The sequence below is a fragment of the Callorhinus ursinus genome, unplaced genomic scaffold, assembly GCF_003265705.2.
Source record: "Callorhinus ursinus isolate GAN/ISIS: 27379988/994484 unplaced genomic scaffold, GSC_fseal_2.0 scaffold18, whole genome shotgun sequence".
NCBI classification, from domain to species: Eukaryota; Metazoa; Chordata; class Mammalia; order Carnivora; family Otariidae; genus Callorhinus; species Callorhinus ursinus.
In genome coordinates this window covers 2,621,076-2,643,646 of record NW_027397080.1, presented here as the reverse complement: position 1 = coordinate 2,643,646, position 22,571 = coordinate 2,621,076, and the positions used below count along the sequence as shown (strand labels likewise).

General features: G+C 44.4%; 1 protein-coding gene across 3 annotated transcripts in view; it reads left to right on the top strand.

Annotated features, from left to right (window-relative positions):
• The window catches only part of ST3GAL3 (ST3 beta-galactoside alpha-2,3-sialyltransferase 3), a 179,343-nt gene that overhangs the window by 84,183 nt on the left and 72,589 nt on the right, over positions 1-22,571 (top strand). For all 3 annotated transcript variants that reach the window (XM_073902754.1, XM_025856879.2, XM_073902755.1), the window contains 2 exons: positions 912-954; positions 20,359-20,451. In XM_073902754.1, the coding sequence (XP_073758855.1) occupies positions 912-954; positions 20,359-20,451 (136 nt within the window). The remainder of the gene's footprint in view (positions 1-911; positions 955-20,358; positions 20,452-22,571) is intronic.

Here is a 22,571-nt window from a genome sequence, read left to right as displayed (position 1 = left end):
ACAAAGATATAAGAAATAATCTTATGACACTTCTCAAGTCTTAGTAGCAGGAATAGCTGTGATTCTCCTGGTTTATTTTATGAACACTGGAAACCATTTTATCAGTGCTTTGCATTTAGCTTCAGCTGTGAGAAATCTTGGGGGTAAATCTTTAATCTTCCTCCAGCGAGCATATAGGACCTTATAGGTCATCCGGTTTTGGTATTCTTATCCTGGCTGTATTTTATTATTTTTCTTATGCTTATTTCCCCCTTTGGTCCCAGATACCTTCTTTTTAAAAAATCGTGTACTTCATACAACTTTGTAAAACCGTTTCAACTTCATTTTAGAATGAGGAAAGATGTAAAGAACTTAACCTATTCATGATTTATCATTTGTCATAAACATCTTAACAACTTATTTTTAGACTTCATTTTCAGTTTCCTACTCTTTATGTAATCAGATCTGTCAGCTCTTTGTGGTTGTCAAGAAGAGGATGGGTTCATTGCCATGGATTTGAAGACCCCTTGGCTGCCACGCCTTCACTCCGTAGTGAACACAGCTGCTTTAGCAAAAATTATGATTTGAGCTTAGAGGAGGCAGATTGCTTCTGGCCCTGTTACTTCTCCAGGGGTCTGGTTTTGTGTTTTAAGTAAATTTCAGTCAAGTACCACATTTAAACAGGAAGGCAGTTACATGCCAGCATAGGACTGGGGGCCCAGAGGGTCTGGGAAACACCTGGCATTGAATCTGGTCCTTCATAAAAACAGGTGTTCAGCAGGAGTTCTGTGACTTAGATTTAGTCGTGGCTTATGTATTTGGCTCTGTTCCTTGAGCAGTTGTCTGTCCCCATGGTCTGTGTCTGGGGAATGCAATCTGCTAGTGTCAACAGTGGCTTGACTTCAGTGACATTTCCTGCTTTTCTTTTTCAGAGTATGATCGGTTGGGTTTCCTCCTGAAGCTGGACTCTAAACTGTGAGTAGAATGAGAAGGCGCCTTAACTCTGTGGTAGAGATGTCTCTGGGAGCTGGGGTCCAACTTCGAAGGGTCACCCGCTCCGTTCTGTGTCAGGTGGAGGACTCCTTGGGGCCTCTGGCCTCAGTCTGTCAGCAGACTCTTGGAGCATGTACTGTTTGCAGGGGCCCAGAGAGGATGGGATTGTGGGTGCAAACATAAAGCCTTTGATTTGGCTGGCACAGGCAGTTCCTGCCAGGTTCGAGGGACAAGGAGGACCCCGGAAAGGCTTCTGCTACAGAGCAGAGGATGGTTGAGTTACAGCAGGAGGCAGTGGCCTGGCAAAGATGCTCTGCAGCCTGGCGTGCAAAGCCTTCCGTGATCAGACTTCCCTCCCGCATTATCTCCTATCCTTCTGCCACAGGCAAACCCTCCATTCCCCTCTGCCTTGGCATGGGCTTCTTATCTGTGCCCGCACTGCCCTTTCCTTGCTGCTCACCTGGGAAAACTCAAAGGCCACCTCTTCCCTACACAAAATTCATGATCTCTTCCTTGATGCTTCCTGTGAATTTTCTCCCTCTGTCACCAATGATCTCGTCGTACTATAACCAACTGTAATAATTATCAATTTATTAAGAGCACGGGTTTGGAGCCAGGCCTGGCTGGTTCGAATCCCGGATTGCCATTTACTCTCTTTGTGATTTGGGGCAAGCTCTTGAACCACTCTGAGCCCAGTTTCATCTGTAAGATGAGGACACCAATATGCCTACCTCACTGGGTTAGTGTAAGGATTTAATTGAAATGATTAATTCATAGGGGTTTTCAAGTACAGAGTATCTAATCCCCTGTTCTGACCTTCTTGGTCTCCCTAGCACCTAGCCAATGCTGGCGTATCTTTGTGAGGTGCTTGGTACACCTGGACCGTAGTTGCATGGATGGACGCACAAAGGATAGGTGGGTGACCGTGCACTTCCCCAGTTAGGCTGGGATGCCTCGGGATTGGGCTGCATCCATTCTGTGTGTTGGTGCCCTGCATGGCACCTCTCGCATGGCTGAGCTGCAGTAAATGGTTGCAAAACCACCTGTAGCTCCTTTCGGTTGTCAGTCGTCTTTGTACACCCGTGGCCCCTGTTCTGTACCAGACAGACATGAAAGATGGGAATTGTGTCTCCTCGCTTTCCTGTCTTGCATTAGCCCTTGACTGTAGCTGCTTGTGATGGTGATGACTGCGCCTACACACAAGACATCGAATCTGGGGCTATCTGGCTTTCCCACTGAATTGTCCTGCCTTGGGCTGTTTCCTGGCCTCTGGCTTTGTGGTTCTTGTGCCTCATACTGTGAGTTCAGGAGTTGTAATTCTCCCAGCTTTTATACATCGCGGAGGCAGCCCCAAGGGAAGGATGGTCTGCTCTTTATACCAGGCTAGTGGAGAGATGTCAGCCACATGTTAACATCTGGGGAATGGGGCCCAATTATGTTAGAAAGCCATAGGCTTCGCCCTTAGAAAAATTCTTAATTTAGTGCTCTGGGCGAAAAAGAAATCAAGTATAAGCTGTAAACAAGTGAAATGTCACCAGAATGGAAAAGATGTAGTAATTTACCAAGTCAAGTCACATTGATGAACAAAAGGCATGTTACCTAGGGTATGTTAACTACAGTATTTAAACTGTCTCCAGTGGCGTGGGGAGAGGAATTAGGACGCTCCTGTCCTGCTCTCCTGACAGGTGGCTGGTACACCGTGGGCTGTTTTGCGGCTTGCTGTTGCATCCCAGGCCAGGCCCAGGAAGCATTTGAGTTCAACTTGGTCTTTAGCCTGGGGAGTAACTCACAAGTGAAGGTACAAGCTAGAATGTTCCTGCCTCTAATTGAAAAGACTTTTCCAGTCTGGTGCTTATCTTCAGAAGAAAGCACAGCTGTGTGGGAATGATTTTTACCTGCTTCCAGGGAAAAGTTTCCAAGTTCAAGGTTCTGAGTTCTGGAGGTGATCCCTTAGCAGTGGCTGGATCTCCTCTTACGAAGTCACCTTCTGCTGTGTTGTGTTCTACTTCCGATGTACAGGGAAGAACCTGAACTTGAATCAGAAGAACTAGATTTGAATTCTGCCCCTGCTGCTTAGAATTACATGACTGTAAATAATTTGTCTTAGTTCTCTGAATACCAGTTTTTCCATATGAAAAAATGTAGATAATAATACCTACCTCCCAAGATTTTTAGGAAGAATAGAAGAAAGGCTTGTAGGAAGTATGAATAGATTTATAAATGTAAGAATTTCTTTTTATTTGTCTTGATTGGATTCCTTTAGATTTTTAAACATTTTTAAATTAAACAATTTTTTTTACAGAATTGATTTTTAAAATTGAAATATAGTTGACACACCATGTTACATTAGCTTCCGGTGTACAACATCGTGATTTGAAGAGTCCATATGTTATGCTTTGTTCATCACAAGTGTAGCCACCATCTGTCACTATACTTCTGGAGTATAGGACTGCATACGTTTTGGAAATTTTTCGGCCATTATCTGTTTAAACATTGCCTCTGCCCACTCTCTCTCTACTCCCCTTTAATCAGAGTTTAAATGTTAGACCTTTGCCTTCTAGCCTGCAGGTCTACTAATATCTCTTCCCTATTTTCCATCTTTTGATCCTTTCCACATTAAACTAGAACCCCGAAGGACTCAGCATAGAAGGAACTAGAAGGAAACCTGCACCCCTCAACCAGAAAAGGTTGCCAGAACTCTGAGTGGATCAGGGCAATAAGTTAATAAAAAAGCAACGCTTGATATTCACAGCCAGGTGATCTATGGAACCTCAAGCCGTGAACTTTAAGTATTTGAGAGTTTAAGGTATTACAGATTGGCAGTGCTGCCAAGGTCTTGGCAGAGGCAAATGCAGGCCTGCTCTGGAGGAAGATGTGAGCTCCTTGCAAATAACCTTTCAAGGAAGTGAACAGCTAACAGTAAAGCACACGAGAAAATAAGGCTCCATTGGTGAGAACCATGAAAAACACCAGACAACAGAGGGGGACCTGCAAAGACTTGTGAAGTCAGAATTACCAGACACAACTGATAAAGCAATTAGATATACTATATTTAAAGAAATAAAGACGAGATTGAATTATGTATTATATACGTGGTTAGGGGATTATAAAAAGCAAAATATCCGATTTGGAAAAACAAAACTTCTAGAATTGAAAAACACATTAAGTAAAATTAAAAACTCAATAGGATTTAGCAGGATTAGATACAACTGAAGACCGTGTTAGTGAACTGAAAGATAAGTCAGAAGAAAGAATCTATAATGGGTTGGCCAACTTTTTCTGTAAGGGCCAGAGGGTCACCATTTTAGCCAACATTGGCTTTATTGTTTCTGTTACAACTACTCAGCTCTGTTGCTGTAACATAAAAGCAGGCAGGGACAGCATGTAGACAAATGAGTAGGTCTGTATTCCCATGAAATTTCATTTATGGACACTGAAATTTTAATATAATTTCTATGTATCATGAGATAGTCTGTTTTTTTTTCTCAGCTGTTACAAATAACTCTTACCTCATGGGCCATCAGAAAAACAAGATAGTGGGTTAGATTCAGCCCACAAATCATAGGTGCCTTAACTGAGAGTCCTGCACAGATAGAGCTGCGTGAAAATTGTCTCCCCCCCTCTCAGGTGCTTTCCATTCTTGAAATCCTATTATACAGGACTAGTCTTAATTAAAATGTCTCTATACCCAGTGATTCCCCACAAATCTGAAAATAGATGTTTTGGATTTTTTTTTTTGGTCTTCACTATATTCTTTTAATTATACTCTGTGGGGAAAAATAGTTTTCTGTTTCCTTTGAGAATTCCCTACTGCTTGTATTATGACAAAATCTTGTGTCAACGCTATGAAAATTATTCAGAATACTTATATGCAGTGAGCTTTAGGAACCATGTCTTTTAACTGCAAGCTGTGTTGTTCAGGAGGGAAGTGTTTTGTTTTTAAAGATTATTTATTTATTAGAGAGAGAGAGTTCGAGAGCACAAGCAGGGGGAGTGTCAGGCAGATGGAGAGGGAGAAGCAGGCTCGCCACAGAGCAGGGGGAGCCCTATGTGGGACTCGATCCCACAATCCCGGGATCATGACCTGAGCCCAAGGCAGTCGCTTAACCAACTGAGCCACCCAGGCGCCCAGGAGGGCAGTGTTTTTTGGCAGTTAAAAACATGGGCTGTGCTGTCAGATACGGATTTTTGAAGCCCAGCTCCACATCTTACTAACTATAATCTTGAGTGAGCTATAAAGTGGGGATAATAATAATCATCCAAGGATGACATTCGGCCTATCCTGTACCCTTATCAGTGTCTGCTAAACTGGGAAGGATGTAACCCAAAAATGAGACTTGAACCTCAACTTACCTCCTTCTCCATGCCCCAGGTTTCATTTATTCTAATTCATTTAGCAAATATTTTTTTTTTAAGATTTTATTTGTTTATTTGAGAGAGAGAGAGAAAGTGTGTGTGCGCGAGCAGGGAGAAGGGCAGAGGGAGAGGCAGAGGGAGTCCCAAGTAGACTCCCCGCTGAGCACAGAGCCTGACTCAGGGCTTGATCTTCTGACTCCAAGATCACAACCGAGAGTCTGATGCTCAATTGACTGAGTGAGCCACCCAGGTGTCCCACAAATATTCCTTGAGTACCAACTATGCTCTTTGTAATTGGGATAAAACTGAAAATTCTAAGCCAAACAGATGACCTTATAAGCTCGATTGGAAAGGGTGTCTTGTGAGCTAAAGACTTAGTGAATGGGACGGGAGTAACTGAGAATGGCAGGGGGAGGGGTAGGAGGTAGTATTTCTGGATAGCATCAATAATGAACGGGTTTTTGTTTTTGATTTTATCCAATAAGAATGACATAAGTGGTGGCTTGAAAGCATAGATGGAGTACAAAGAGGATACAAGGGATCCTCAGCTGCATGGGGAATACAAGAAAGAGCAGCCGCCATCACACAGGGCCGGAGAGGAAGTGGCGTTTTCAGGGGAGACCCAGGTTTCTGTGAGAGCAGTGGATGGAAGGGGCATTCACGAAGAAGCTGAGGATGTAAAGGGACAAGACTTTGCAGAACACAGTGGAAAGTTAGCATAGCACAGGCAGGGAGAAGTGGGAGATGGGGCTGAGAAGAAGCAGAGAGCAGTGACTTGAACATGAGGAAACCGACAAGGACATAATTGAGGGACTGAACAAGAATAACCAGGATGTGGGGCTGCCCCAAGATTGCCCAAGAATTAATCTCGTATTCTCCTGGGGTGGGGTGGGGGGGACACTCAGGCTCTCAGTGTACTCAGCTACAGCTTGATTGGATGATACCTGTGGGAAAGGAGGGCAGTCTGGTTCCTGGGGAGGCTCTGGGTTCTCTGAGCTTCTGCTGTTCAAAGTTGGGGGTCCTGGGGAAAGGCTCAGGGCTACAGGTTGCTGCCCCAGCAGTGAGGTGAGCACTTCTTCCTTTATTCAACCAATGTCTTGAGCAACTTCAGTGTGTCAAGCAGTGTTCTGTGCTGTGAGAATATCCCAGTCACTGAGTCCCAAAGTCAGTCACTGAACAAAAAGTATAACCAATAAGTCAAGTTTTCAATGTCTTGGAAGGTAGTAAGTGGCATGGCAGAAAATAGAGCAGGACAGGGGAACGCTGGAGGAGAGATTGGGAGTTTGAATGTGGTAGTCAGGGTGGGCCTCGTTGGAAGGCGGCTTTTGAGCAAGGCCTCAAAGGAAGAGAGGGGGTTAGGCCTACCAGTATCGGGAGGCAGAGCACTCAGCACAGAACCCTAAGGAAATCTCACTTAGGAGGATCCAGGAATGTGCCCATTAGTCCGGCAGAGAGAAGAGCCACCTGGAGCTTCAAAGGAGCCAGACCCTGGTGTCCAGGTGTGTGTGTTTTCTGAGCTCATGCCAGCCTTCAGGGAGCTGATTTAGTAAAGTGGAGGTTTCGTCTGTTTCAGCTGAGTGTGGGTAGCTGCTCTGTGCTCTGGGAAAGCTCCTGTCTGCTGCCACAATGTGTTTTATAGTCACCATGTGGGCAAGAGCACTGGGACTTTAGTGCTCAGTCTACTTTTGTAAGGAATTCTCTGTGAAGACACAAAGATATGAAAGCCAAAACCAATTATTTTTAACCTCCAAAGGCTTGTGAAAACCCAAGTCATCTGTGAAAGGCCTATAAACCTGGGGCAGTCTAAAATATACCCCAAGGCCTAGTTTACTGTTTCCCCGAATGGCCTGCCAAGTTCCCTATGGCTACACTGAGAAAGTGTTTATTGAACACTTAATATATGCCTGATGCTGTACTTGGTGCTTTCTGCTTTACCTGTCCTCGCCACAACTGCGTGGAGGACCTCGCCAGCCCCATGTGTCATCTGAAGCTGATAACTCCCAAATGTATAGTGAATGCCTAGTCCTCTTTCCCCATACTTCAGACCCGTTTACCCAGTTGCCTCCTTTACGTGGGTGTGTAGGCACGTCACACTTCACAGATGTAGAAGCAAACTCCCGATTCACATCCCCTGCCTCCCAGAATCTTCCCTACCCCACTACATGGTAACTTCATCCTTCCAGTTGCTCAGGTCAAAAACCTTAGCATCATGTTTTTGACACTAATCATCAGCAAAGCCTATTGGCTTTACCTTAAATATCTGGAGGTCCAGCCACTTCTCGCTCCTTCTCCCGCCATCAGTCTGTCTGGACAACCACTCTCTCCTACATGACGCCCTCCTGCCTGCTTTCACGCTTGCTTCCCGGTGGTCCAGTTCCACGCCGAAGCCTAAGTGATCCATCCTGTTAAGTGCAAGATAGCCCTAGTTACTCCTGTGTTCAGAACTCTCCAGTGGCTCCCCATTTCTCTTAGTATAAGAGCCAGAGTTTTTACCATGCTCAACCAAGGCCCTTCCACAGTCTAGACTCCTCTGTTTTCTTACCACTCTTCTTGTTTATTATACTATACAGGGCTCCTTGCTGCGCCTCAAATACGTCAGGCCCATCACTGCCTCAGACTCTTGGCATTTGCTCATTTCTTTGTTTGGGATGTTCTTCCCCAGACATCTGCAGAGACTGCCTCACCTTTTCAGACGTTAGCTCAAATATCCCCTGCCCATCCCACTTAAAGTTGTAACCCTAACCTCCATTGGCATTCCCCATTCCCTCTACTGTGCCATTTTTCTCCAGAGTGTTTTCCACTGTTGGATATCTATGTTTTACCTACTTGTTGTTTGTCCCCTCCCACGAGAGGGAGGGCAGATGGAAGGGGTTTGTCTATTTTTTTCACTACCACTTCTTAGTGCCTAAAACAGTGCCCAGCACTTGGTAATTGCTCAGTAAACATTTGTTGCATGGATGAATGAATGAATGAATGAATGAATGAATTGGTGGATAAATCTGTGAAGTAGGTGGTACTTAAATGCATCTTAACAAATGAGAAAGTCACCATAGAAAGAATTTACCTGAGTTCACAGAACGGTATGTGATCAAGCCAGCATTCAAACCCCTCTCCACTTGGCGCCAAACTTTCTACTCATCCCACTATTCCACAGAGCTTTCTCTTTTTTCCAAATTCACACTGTCAATTTGATCCCCAGTAAGCTTCGTAAAGGCAGGAGATATGAATGTCCTGCTCACAGGTGTACTCCCAGTGCCTCATGTAGTGTTCCTGGTGCACAGTGAATATTCAATAAATGTGTGTAAACAGTTAAAAAGGACAGAGTAGGAAGATATAAGACAGAATAGTGCCATTATAATAACAAAACGCAGACCCTAAGTCTCAGTACTGGAAGATTTTGGAAGAATGGGAAGTGCAGTGATGAGGAATGCCACATGACCCCTGTCTTTAACCCTGTGTGTCACCATCTCCCGGAGGGTCTCTTACTTCAAGAACTGCCGCCACCATCAAGTGGACTCTAGAGAGCACGGGTTCTCTTTAATGCTTTAAAAAAGAGGGGGGAGAAAACAACAACAAAAACCTTTTCTTGGTTCCTCTAAGCACAGCTAAAAATATTTCACTGAAGACTAAAAGGGAACAACAGAGAAATAAACCCCGAGAGCATAAGAAAGCCAAAAAGGTCATCTGGTTTGCAAACTACAGTGTTCTGTTTCTTCTGTAGATAGCTCAGACCAGAGCCCTCCTCAGTTCACAGTGGCAGAGCGTGGCCTGGCAGGACTGGACTGGGCTCTTTGCTTCACAGCTTCTAGCCTGTTCACAACCCCCACTGTTCAAAGACTTCCTCTTACACATCTTGGTACCTATATGGTCAAGACCCAGAGAGTCACATTCCTTCTTTGTAGCTCACCTGGAGCTCTCAGCACAGTGGCTCCTCAATTGGACTGCATATTGGAATCACCCGGGAAGCTTAAACAAATTACCCATGCCTGCGTCCTACCTGGTATAGATTCTGAAGTCATGGGGTTCAGGTGTAGCCTGGGCATTGGGATTTTTTTAAGCTCTTCAGGTGAGTCCAATATGGTTCCAAGTTGAGAATCACCGCTTTAAAAGATACTGTCTTCTGTCCGAGGAACTTTGCACTTTCCCAGTTGGTTGATAACAAGAATAAACTCAGGTTTGAGGGGAGAGCGCTGCCAACACAGAGGAGTCTGTCTACATACATTGGCTCTTAGCCCAGGTCCTCACCACCGAGAGATTCTGATTTAGCAGATCAGGAATCAGACGTAGGTGCCTTAGTGTTTAAAAGTTCCCTCAGGTGATTCTAATAGGCCAGGGTTGAGAACCATGGAGATACAGCCTTCAAGCCTGTCACTATAATCGTATCTGAATATGTCATAATAACTATGGCAGAATGTAGTAGTAGTTACATTAGGATAGTGGGATTGTGGATACTTTTTTCCTTTTGAGTTTACGTTTTTTTGTGTTGCCCTCATATACATGTACAATGAAAAGATATATTTGGATGTGCCTTCTTTTCTGTACTTTTCTTTCAAACTTCCATTATGATCTCTAGGTCTCTAAACACTACTTTCAAAAATCTATTTTATATTAATTTTTGGTTACCAGCCCTTCCTCTAGCTTTTTCTTTATGGGCTTTAAAAAATCTGAATCAATTATTTCAAGAGTTTCCTGGACATTCTATTGACCTACTTAAGTATCTCTTCCTTACCTATAATTGAAATAAATATTTGTGTAAAGACTTATTTTGCTGTGCTGTCAAATTGCCAGGAGGTCTGAGGGTGAGACATGGTAAGTCTGAAAGAATGGGCAGACCAAATCATGCAAGGCTTTTGATATAACAGTAAGAAGTTTAGGCTTCATCTTGAGGGCAAAAGATGCCATTGAAGTGTTTTTTTTTTTAAAGATTTTTATTTATTTATTTATTTATTTGACAGAGAGAGAGACAGCAAGAGAGGGAACACAAGCAGGGGGAGTGGGAGAGGGAGAAGCAGGCTTCCCGCCGAGCAGGGAGCCCGATGCGGGGCTCGATCCCAGGACCCTGGGATCATGACCTGAGCCAAAGGCAGACGCTTAACGACTGAGCCACCCAGGCGCCCCATCATTGAAGTGTTTTAAGCAGGTGAAAAACATAATCAGTTTTGTAGGAAGATGACTTTGGCTGCAGGAGGGTAGGAGGATTGGAGAGGACAGAAGTGTAAAGAGAGATAGTACATAGAAGGCCATCAAAGAAGTAAAGAGCAGAAATCAGTAGAGAAAAATCAACAAAACTAAAAGCTAATTCTTTTTTTTTTTTAAGATTTCATTTATTTATTTGACAGAGAGAGACACAGCGAGAGGGGGAACACAAGCAGGGGGAGTGGGAGAGGGAGAAGCAGGCTTCCCACCGAGCAGGGAGCCTGATGCGGGGCTCGATCCCGGGACCTTGGGATCATGACCTGAGCTGAAGGCACACGCTTAACGACTGAGCCACTCAGGCGCCCCGCTAATTCTTTTTTTTTAAGATTTATTTATTTATATGACAGAGAGAGAGAGAAAGCACAAGCAGGGGGAGGGGCCAGGGGAGAGGGAGAGGGAGAAGCAGACTCCCCACCGAGCAGGGAGCCCGACGTGGGGCTAGATCCCAGGACCCTGGGCTCATGACCTGAGCTGAAGGCAGACACTTAACCGACTGAGCCACCCAGGTGCCCTTAAAAGCTAGTTCTTTGAAAATATCAATAAAATTGATGAACCTCTAGTCAGGCTAACCAAGAAAAAAGAAGATACAAAAGACTAATATCAGAAATAAAAGGGGCATTGTCACTACTGATCCCGTGGATGTTAAAAGGATAATAAAGGAATATTATGAACAAGTCTGTAAAGGCAGTTTGATAACTTAGGTACAATGGACCAATTCCTTGGAAGACACAAACTTCCAAAACTCACGCAAGAAGAAATAGATCATCTGAATAGGTCTGTATCTACTAAAGAAATTGAATCAAAATTTAATAAACTTCGAAGACAGAAAACAGTGCACTTAGTTGGTTTCACTGGTGAATTCTATCAAACATTTAAGGAAAAGATGATACCGATTCTCTACAATCTCTTATAGAAAATAGGAACAGAGGAACCCTTCCTAACTTGTTCTGTGAAGCTACCATTATCCTAAAACCAAAACAAGATGAAGACATTATAAGAAAGTCTGGCTCAGTTGGTAGAGCATGTGACTCTTGATCTCGGGTTCGTGAGTTCAAGCCCCACATTGGATGTAGAAATTGCTTTAAAAAAAAGACATTGTAAGAAAGGAAAACTACAGACCGTTACCTCTCATGAGCATAACATAAAAATACTCAACAAAATATTAGCGTATTGAATCCAAAACAATGTATAAAAAGAATCAAACACTATAACCAAGTGGGATTTATTTCAGGCATGCAAAACTGATTCAACATTGGAAAATCAGTGACTGTATTCCATCCCATCAACAGGCTAAAGGAGAAAAATTATATGATCACATCTATAAGATGCAGAAAAAGCATTCAGTATAATCCAATATCCAATCATGATTTTAGGGGAAAAAAAAAACTGTCAGCACACTAGTAATAGAATATGATAAAGAACACCTACAAAAAACCCTGCAGGTAACATCATGCTTAATAATGAGAAAACTAGATGCGTTCCCCCAAGACTGGGAAAAGGCAAGAATGTCCCCTTCCAGCACTCCTTTCCAGTATTATACTGTAAGCTCCAGCTAATTCAAAAAGAAAGAAAAGGAATTAAAAGACATAGAGACTGGGAATGAAGACATAAAATTGTCTTTTTTCACAGATGACATGATTGTCTGTATAGAAAAATCCAGAAACTTGCCAAAACACTCCTGGAGCTAATTAGCAATTATAGCAAGGCTCTAGGATATGAGGTTAATAATATACAAAAGTCAGTTGTTTTCCTATAAACCAGCAATAAGCAATTGGAATTTGACATTAAAAACACACATCATTGAGAGAACACTGTGACAGTGGAGGCAGAGAGTGGAGTGATGCGCCCACAAGCCAAGGAATGCTGAGGATTGTTGGCTGCCACCTGAAGCTACAGAGGAGCACAGAGCAGATTCTCCCTCAGAGCCTCTAGAAGGAACCACCTGAGGAAACCACCTTGATTTGGACTTCTGGCCTCCTGAACTGTGAGAGGATAAGTTTCTGTTGTTTAAAGCTCCACCCCACCCCCCCACCTTTGGGGTAATTTGTGGTGGCAGCCCTTGGAGCCTAATAGTGGGAGAACAGAAGAAGTGCCAGGCTAGGGACCAGCGGCCCAAGGGCCTGGGGGTGCCAGGAGGCCTACTCTGCCTTAGAAGAGGCTGAAGATGTCCATCAGATATGCCCAGACCTGTGTGCCTATGTTTAATGTGGTTATGACACCTGTGATGCATATTTGTTTCATAATACATCATAATACTAGACTGTGACCCTCTGGAGGGCAGCAAAGTCATATGCTTTAATTATTCCAATGTAAGCTTTGGAGTAACAGAAAGGTAGGAAACCTATATTAATTACTAATAGTATATTGCATGCCTGCTAAGCACCAAGCCATATATATATATATATATACACACACACACACACACACACACACACACACACACACACACACACTATCTCTTTCTGTCCTCACCTCTAAGGTAGATACTGTTATTATCCCTGTTTTGCAAGTAAAAACTCAAGCCTTCAAAGAATTGCTGCATCTGGGAAAATAAAACCAGTAGCTCCCATGTAAAAAAAAAAAAAAAACTAAAAATACAGTATCGTTTACATTAGCGCACATATGCAAAGAAAGACTTAGGTATAAATCTAACCACACACACACATACCTATTAGCAGAGGTTTGGAGACAGCCAGGTGAGTTGGAGAAAATAATCCAAGTAAGAAAAATAAAAGGAACAGTTTTTTTCCTCATTAGATTAGTAAAATGATAATAATTCAGATGATCTAGAAGTTGTAAAAGCTGAAGTTAAGCGTTAAAACAGGAGCAGTAACTGACATTTCTATAACCTTTCAAAGAATGCTCTGACCTACATTGTTACAGGAAATGATTTGATCTTTCCATCCATTCTAGAAAATATGTGTTGTTATAGCTATTGTAAGAGTTGAGGAAACTGATTACCTCTTACCTGAGGTTACACAACTGGTAAGTGGAAGAGCTAGTTACTTAAACTCAAGTCTTTTTACCTTTATGCCAATTGTTCTTTATACCAAAGAAAGCAAGGGCTTTGGTGAGAGCAGAGGATGGGTTTTAGACTCCGTTTGTCTTGTCAAAAATGAGAATAATACTTACCTTAAAGTAGGGTTGCACCAAGGGTGTGCAGAGCCCCAGCGAAAAATTTTTTTAAATATTTTATTTATTTATTTATTTATTTGACAGAGAGAGAGAGTGTGTGAGCAGAGGGAGAGGGAGAAGCAGGCTTCCTGCTGAGCAGGGAGCCCGATGTGGGACTCGATCCCAGGACCCTGGAATCATGACCCGAGCTGAAGGCAGTCGCTTAACCGACAGCCACCCAGGCGCCACCTGCCCCCAGCTAAATATTTTTTGTAACACCTCTGGTGTATAAACACGTTGATGGGTCCATGTAAGATACAGTGATTTACGGATGAGGATTTAGAACAGTGGGGAAGGAAGAGATGCTTATGTATTTGTTTATTGTCCATTCAGTACACATGAAGGGTCTTAACAGTACCCAGATGCCATCTCTTTCTGTTCAGGTTCAGGCATCTCTTCGTGTATTTTATTGTCCAGTGCATCATTTCTGGCCACAAGAAAAAACTAATCATACTGTTAGTATTCATAGTACCTTGGCTCTCTGAAACCTGTTTTTTTTTTTTTTTTAAGATTTATTTATTTATTTTAGAGAGAGAGAGCAAGCATGCAGGGTGGGAGGGGCAGAGGGAGAGGGAGAGAGAATCTCGAGAAGCCCCCGTGGAGCATGGAGCCTGACATGGGGCTGGATCTCATGACCCCAAGGTCATGACCTGAAATCATGAGCCAGATGCTTGACCAACTGAGGCACTCAGGTTCCCCAGCATTTGACAGATTTCAACATCCATTCATAATAAAAGCTCTCAACAGTTGCATATAGAGGGAATTTACCTCAACGTAATAAAGACGGCATATGACAAGCCCACAGCTAACATCATCCTCAACAGTAAAAAGCTGAAAGCTTTTCCTCCAAGATCAGGAACAAGATGTCCACTCTCACCACTTTTATTCATCATAGTATTAGAAGTTCTAGCCAAAACAGGTAAGAAAAAGAAAGGCATCCAGATCAGAAAGGAAGAAGTGAAAAGTGTCTGTATTTGCAGATGACATGATACTGTGTAGAGAAGATTCTAAAGACTCCACCAAAAAACCATTTGAACTGATAAATGGATTCAGTAAAGTTGCAGGATACAAAGTCAATACACAAAAATCAGTTGCATTTTTATACAGCAGTAACTATAAGTAAGAGAAATTCCTTAAAAATCCATGTACAGTTGCCTCAAAAAGAGTAAAAGACCTAGAAATAAATTTAACCGAGGAGGTGAAAGACCTGTACACTGAAGACTGTAAGACTTTGATGGAAGAAATTGAAGAAGGCATAAATAAATGGAAACATATTCCATGCTCTTGGATTGGAAGAATTAATACTGTTAAAATGTACATACCACTCAAAGCAATCTACAGAGTTAGTACAATCCCTATCAAAATTTATCATTTGAAATTTTATAGTGTTAAAAATAGAACAGCACATCTTCCAACCATGTCTTCACTTGGACTCTACACCCCGCATGCCTGGATCTCAGGGCTGTACTGCCTTAGAGAATTATTGTAAGGCTAAATGAAATAATTAGGTCAACTATTAGCATATGGTTTATGCTCAGTAAATGTTAGTTTCCATGTTCTTTCCACTACCACCCTGAAAGAGGATGTGGTTTTTGTTTTGTTTTGTTTTGTTTTTAAGAAATGTAGAAACAAAATTGAATTGGAGCAGTTGCAACAAATCCCTCATGGAGAGTCTCTGTGAGCATTGCCTATACAGCTCAGGCTAAAGCGCTTGCAAGAGCTTACTGGAGAGCAGCCTACCAGCCAAAATGAAATAAGTGACAAGGTCCTGGAGACAAAGATAAACTGCAGTAATGTCAACTCCAGAATCAGTGATCAAACAGCAGAGTGGCCTGGTTTGTTGAAAAGGTATTACAGTGCGCAGTAAGTAGCAAGAGCTGAAAGGCAGGTCCTCTAGAGCTGAGAAATACCACAGATTCCAGATGGCTCAGATCAAGCAGTCCCTCTGCCTTAAAGTGATGAAAGAGACATAGGACAGTGCTGCCAAGTTTATTATAGATCACCATAAGTGGGGCAAAATCTATATGGAAGCCCCAGCCTGCATTGGCGTTCACAAGAGCAAGGGGTCAGTGATGCTCAGGGCAGGATGGATTGGCCGCCCCCAAATGTGGGTGAATGAAGAGACTAATGATAATGCAAGAAGAGCCAGCAGATCTGTAATAATGGAGTCAGATGGAAGAGGCAGTCAGAAGAGATAGAAATTATCCTTAAGGAGAAAAGTTTCATCTTGGAGCTGAAAAGATCTATGGCAATGTTAAGTAGCCTTTCTTTCATTAGTCTACTTCAGAAAGAAAGAAAAGTGAAAGTGTTTAATGACAGAATAGGGTTACTAAAGCTAACTTAAGCTGCTTCTGCCATTTCCCAAGTCATGTTCCAGACACAGATCTCTAGTAATTGGAGAAATGCATCTTCAGCAGGAAGGTTAGGGAGGGTAGCATTGAAGAAGCAGTGGTGGGGCCAGCCCTGGGCCAAGGGTTCTTATCTGTGTGTTCACGCAAGTCCTTCTGACGATAATATTGGCTAGCTCTGATTAAATTGCTATACTGGCTTAAAAGGACACTACTATTTATTCACTGTTGCTTGTCAAGCATCGTGCCAGGTGTTACCTACATGGTCTTGTTCCGTTGTCATGACTAGGTATCTTGGTTCTGCTGGGGAAGGGAATGGTGCTTAAACCAAGTGTCACAGAGGTGACTAGGCAGTCACTGGCCAGGGTGGGGTGGGGTGAGCAGAGGAAGGCCAACCCTCCTACTTTTGTAGGGTCCTTCCCCCTGCTTCCCCCCTCCCACCTCCTCAAGGACAGTCCTATTGGCCACATCAGGAGTTTCCCTCTTATTCCAACCACCTTGCAAATGTGCTAAACTGTCTCCTAACCTCAAAAACATCTTTCCCTGCTTCCTCCCTTCATCTGTTGCCCCATTTCTCTGTCTCCCCTAATAGCAAAAACAGTAGTCTCTATTCCATGACTCCACTCATTCTGTTTTCTCTTAAGCCCAGTGAAATCAGCCTTTCACCCCCACTCTCCAGTGAACCAGCTCTTGTCAAGGTCAGGAGTAACTTCCATGTTGCCAAAACCAGCTGTCAAGCCAGGGGCCACACCTTGCCAGGCCTTCCACTGTGTTCAGTGCAGGTGGTTCCTATGTCCTTGAGACACTTCCTGGCCTTTGGCAACTGAGAGAGCACTCACTCTCTCCGGATTATTGTTCTGTCTCGTGGACTGCTCCTTCCAGCCTCTCGCAGCCTCCTCACCTGCCAAACATTGATCCCTGAATGCACTCTCCCACTGGGCATCATTCAGTGATGCTCCTGTATTACAGAATCCAAACTCGAGTGAAGCATTCATCATTCATCATGATCTGGATGCCTGCCTCTGCCACCTCATCTTTCACATAACGTTGGTGTGGTGCTCGGTGCTCTAGAGGACAGCCAGCCCCTCCAAGTGTGCTTTCTCACCACATCCTCCCAAGGTCCCTGGGAATTGAGTGGTTCCCATTTGCAGATGAGGAAGCCGAGAATCAGATTTTCCATCACTTGCCCGAGTCACACCACTTGCCAATGTCCTGTGAAAGTTTCTCATTCCAGATCCTATGCTCTTCCCATTTATAACCCTTTGCTTGGCCTGATCCTTAAAGTCCATGCTCCTGGGTGAAGCAGGGGCGTGGAAGTGTGGTTCCTTCTCTTGGGTTCCAGTCTGTCTGCCTGGATTTCCTCTTGAGTGCAGCGGTTCACACTCTTCACCCCAGGGGCTTGGTAGTCACGTTTGTGGGACAATGGGTGCTCTTACTGGTTGAAATGCTAAATCTCCCAAAATGAAAGGCCAGCTGGAGAGTATGAGAAGAACAAGGGCTGAATGATTTGATCAGACATCTGTGGGGGCCTCCTGGCATTTGGAGTGTGAGTGCCTTAGAGAAACTAACTATTCTAGCCTGAGGGAGTTGGCGACTGTTAATCTTGGTGGTTTTGACCGCTAACTGCCCCTGAGGTCCCAGCCTGCTGTATGACTCAGAATCCCCAACACTCCCCCTATTCTTCTCTCCCTGGGGTAGTCAGGAGGCCACTGCTAAGGCATTTTAATTTGGTAATAACTTGACCTGGCACACTGTCCTCGGGGCTGTATGTTTTAGAAGTTACTGTTGCCTTCTAAATGGGGGGTTGATTTAGAGCTGCTCATCCTCGACATCTGGCTACCTTGCACTATCGTGGGAAGAGCCTTCCCAGCTGGGTTCTGGCTTCCCTGTGCTCCAGCTGGCCAGTGCCCCCTCTTCTCCATGAGAGATTACCTGAGTCCGTAGACCTTGTGCTGCCCATGCTCCTTATTCCTGAAGCACCTCACCAGAGGTTGATGGTGTAAACCAGAGAGGAAAGAAATGGCCAAAGGCTTGTCTGTTGTTGTATGTACATTGCTGTGGGGCACTGTGTTAGAGGGGCAACTGCCATCCATCTTTCGTCTTCAGTGTGAAACTTTCTGGAATCCAGAAAGAAAACAGGAACCCACAGTTACAAGGCAGGCACACAGATAGTGGGGGATTGGGAGGCACGGATAGGAGAGACTCACAGCACCTTGCTGCTTGTCTGCACACTTTCAAAGGGTGGTGGGAGACCTTCCTGACCCTCTTCTCTATCCCCGTCTACCAACGCTGACCACTCCCGAGCTATCCGAGGACTCAGTGCTTCTCTGTGTGATGGTGCTTACCATGGTCCATGTTAGGAGCTCCTGCACTGCTGTCTGCCACTTTCCTGGCCGTAGGATCTTGGATAAGTTTCTTTATCTTTCTGAGCTCATGTGTAAATTAATAACTGTGATAGCACCTACTCACATGGCTGTTGAAGAACTGAAAAAAATCTGTATTTTAGTCACTCTGCCTAGTCTAAGAGCTTCCCGTAAGTTCATCAGTTGTACTGAAGTTTACATTTTGTTTCGGAAGTAAGTTGTTTACATAAGAAAATACTGTTACGTAAATTCTCTTGTTAAACCTTTGACTTTCTTTGGCCTACCAAATAAAGTCTCAACTCTGGCTTAGCACAGGCATTTGCATCTGCATTTCTGGCTTTACATTTCATTGGTAAGAAAGGCTAAAAAAAAAAAAAAGTAAATTTCTGGGAGAAATTGCACGTGGATACAGATGAATTTGTCTAAATTCAGTGAGCAGTTCCTCTGTGCCCGGCGCTGGGCTAGGCCCACAGGGGCACACGAGTGAATCGCACATGACACACGATAGGCAGTGGGATCATCGTTTCTGGCTCTCCAGGCCAGGCGCCAGCCCCCGTCCCCTCAGACCTGCCCCACCCTGTTCCTGCAGAAGGCAGCCCCGAGGGGAGACTTACCACGGGGCCCCAGCACGGTAGAGCAGCTGGGCATCAGTGTGTTGGCCACGGGCCCAAGGGTGGAGGCGGGGGAGGTTGGGCCTGGGAACTGGCAGCCCGCCAGGGCTCCCTCAGGTGCCCCAGCATGCAGGGCCTCCCGCCTTGCAGTCGCTGAATGGGTCCTGTTCTTCCACTGTAGTTTTCTCGGGACTGTACTGGCAAGAATTTTTGGTGGTGGGGCCGTGACTCCAGCCCCGCATGGAACACCTAAGGACATGGAAGCCCAAAGACGTGAAGTGATTTGACTATAGTTGCCGCCGCAAAACCAGAGCTAGGACACACAAGTCTTCTGAAACAATATTCCACAGATATTTAGCAAACACTCTGGGGGCTCCTGCGATTGTCTTGATTTCAATACAAGTGCAGTGAGACTGTATCAGAGTCATTTTGTTCCATCAGAAAATTATAGGCATCTTCTATGGGTCCATATCTTCACAAGGGACTGGAGGTGCAGGGTTAAATCAGACTCCAGCCTTGGGAATTTGCAGTATAATGAGGGAGACATACTACCAACTATTACATATTACAGTACAGTATGGCATGTAATGTGCGTGTCAGGGGGACAGACCGTGGGGCACAGGGGAGGCACTTAGCCCAACCTGGGGGTCGGGAATTACTCCCCGTGAAGTTGAGACCTGAGCTTAGTTGTGAAGGACCAGTAGGCATAGCCAGGTGGAGAGGCACAAGGAAGAAGATTCCAGGCAGAGAGAATAGGAGAGCAGAAGAGCTGCTGCTCTCTTAGATATTTAGTCTCTCCAACTAAATATCTAATCATTATAGTAATAGCCCCAACATATATTTGACTTCAGGACACTAAGAGTGGTTCCCACTGGCTGGGTCATTGAATGTCTGTGTGGAGAGAATAGAGGCAGGCATGGCTGGTATGTAGGGCCCCACAATGAAGCTTGAAAGGGCAGTGCCTGTGACAGTCAAAGCCTGGGCAGCTCTCTCTCTAGGTCTCCAGGCTCCACTTGCCCAGTCTGGGAGCCTGGATGGAGTTCCTGCTTTTCTTGGGATTAAGCTTGCTGCAAAGAATCTGTGCAAAACCCAGTGAGTTCCTTTTATGAAATTCTTTAAGAGGGGCCTTGCTAATTTATCTACCTATTATTCCTTTAGGGCTTTGGGTTTGGGATCTCCCCCCTGCCACGAAGCCTTGGTATAGAAAAGGGGCTGAAAGGCTGATTGTAGAGAGTGAAGCTTTATTCAGAGTTTAAAAAAACCTACCACTCTTCAAGAACTAATACCTGCTGACTGCTCAGTGCCTGGCAAGCTCTGACTTTCCTTCTCTTTCCATAGGCCTGCTGAGTTAGCCACCAAGTACGCAAACTTTTCAGAGGGAGCTTGTAAGCCTGGCTATGCTTCAGCCCTGATGACTGCCATCTTTCCCCGGTAAGTGCTCCTGTTTCTTCCCGCAGCCCAGATAGCCTGGTCCCTGGCCCAGGAGTCAGAAACCCAGTGCTGCACAAGTGATGTGCTCTGAGAACACAAGACTCTGTTCTAACTTACCTCTGGGTTCTTGAGTCTGCGGGTGCCTGGAAAGGACTTGTTTTGGGTGGTTCCTACCCCAGTCCCATTCTGAGCCCTTGCTATACCTTATCCCATCGTGCCTCTGGGAGCTTACACCTGCCAGCCCAGCCTGTCTCTGTGGAGGGGAGGGAGCGGGTCAAACCTACGTGGTTGCTGCTTGGAAGCCAGGTACCCAGGGGCAGCCAGACGAGGCTACCCAGCACAGAGGCTCCAAGCCATGGTATCAGAACTACGTGGCTTCAGGGAAGCATATCCAAATAAAGCAGGGAACAAAGAGGAGTTTCAGAGGCTGGCCGTTCCAGCACCTCTCTTTGTCCGTTTCGCATTCTGGAGTTCTCTACTTCCTGATACCAAGCTTGCTGAAAGAAGCTGTGCCAAACCCTGGGAGTTCCTTTTACCACTGCTGAGGGGCCTTGCTTCCATATCTGACTTTTTCTCTCAAGTTTTCTTTCCATGAAGCCGTAGTGTAGAGACGGTCCCGACATGCCAGGATGACTTTGTCTGCAGTCTGGAGTGCAGTGAGACTCTCAGGGTCATTTTGTTCCTTCAGAAAGTTCTCGGAGTGTCTGACTTAGAGTGGCTGGAGGAAAGGCTGCCCTAGGATGCTCTGGGAGTCGGGCTGTAGCACTTGCACCACAGGAGGAGTCCTGTAGGTGGCCTCTTGGGGGTGGGATCTGTTCACTGGGGGAATGGCTTGCATCCCATCCCTGAGCAGGCTGAGGTTAGGGCACACAATGTGCTTGCAGAGGAATGCTGAGAAACAGCTTGCCCGAAAGTAAATCCAGAGTATTTGGTTTTTATGCTTCTTTTTTTTTTTTTTTAAGATTTTATTCATTTATTTGAGAGAGAGAGCACAAGCAGGGGGAGCAGCAGAGGGAGAGGGAGAAGCAGACTCTCCGCTGTGCAGGGAGCCTGATGCGGGACTCCATCCCAGGACCCTGAGATCATGACCTGAGCTGAAGGCAGACACTTAATCGACTGAGCCTCCCAGGCGGCCCCTCTCCTTTTCTTTTTCTAATGTGAGCAATCCAAGCTTAGCTCCTTGTCTAAAATAGGGGCTCTGCTACCTGAATATCTGGTGTCCAGATGGAGAGCTCTTTGTCCAGGGTCTGCCTTCTGACTTCATTCCAAATAATTTTCTTCCTCCAGCTATTTATTGAGCACCTCTAAAGTGTCTGGTGCTATGTTCCATATTATTCTTATAAATGTTTTCTTAGGCTTACTTGACTCAGTCCTCTGGGCCAGACACCTCTGAGTTTTCCTTGACCTGGATATAGGTGTGGTTTGTCTTTTTTTTTTTTTTTTTTTTTTACTTTTTCCAATTGAAAGTAATACAAGCATATGGTTAAAGAAATAATAACTGAAAATGTGCAAAAGGGTATATGCTCCTGCTCCAGATCCCTGCCCCAGAGAAGGCCAGTAGTACCATAAATAGAAGCATCATGTATTTATTGTTTTGTATCTTGCTTTTTGCTCCTAACAATGTATGTTAGAGATTATCCTCTTACCAGCATATATGGTAATCTTATTTGTTTAATGATTACATAACATATGACTGTATGGATATATCATAATTTTTTTAAAAGTAAGATTTATTGAAGTTTAATTTATGTGAAATAAAATTGACTTTTTGGTGTAGTTGTAGGGGTTTTGATAAATGCATACCTTTGAGCAACCACCACAACAGTCCAATAGAACATTTCTATCATCAGCCCCTGAAAGTTCCCTTGTGCTGCTTTGTAGTTAACCCCTCCCCTTACCCCCAGCCTCTGATGACCACTGATCAGTTTTCTGTCCCTGTAGTATTTCCAGAATTTTATATTAATGGAATCATACAGTGGGAAGCCTTTTGAGTGTGCCTCTTTCATTTGGTATAATGCATTTGAGATTCATATGTGTGTTGTGTGTATCAGTTCCTTTTTATTGCTGAATGGCATTCCATTGTGTGGATGTAACATAGTGTGTTCATCTACTCAGGAGTC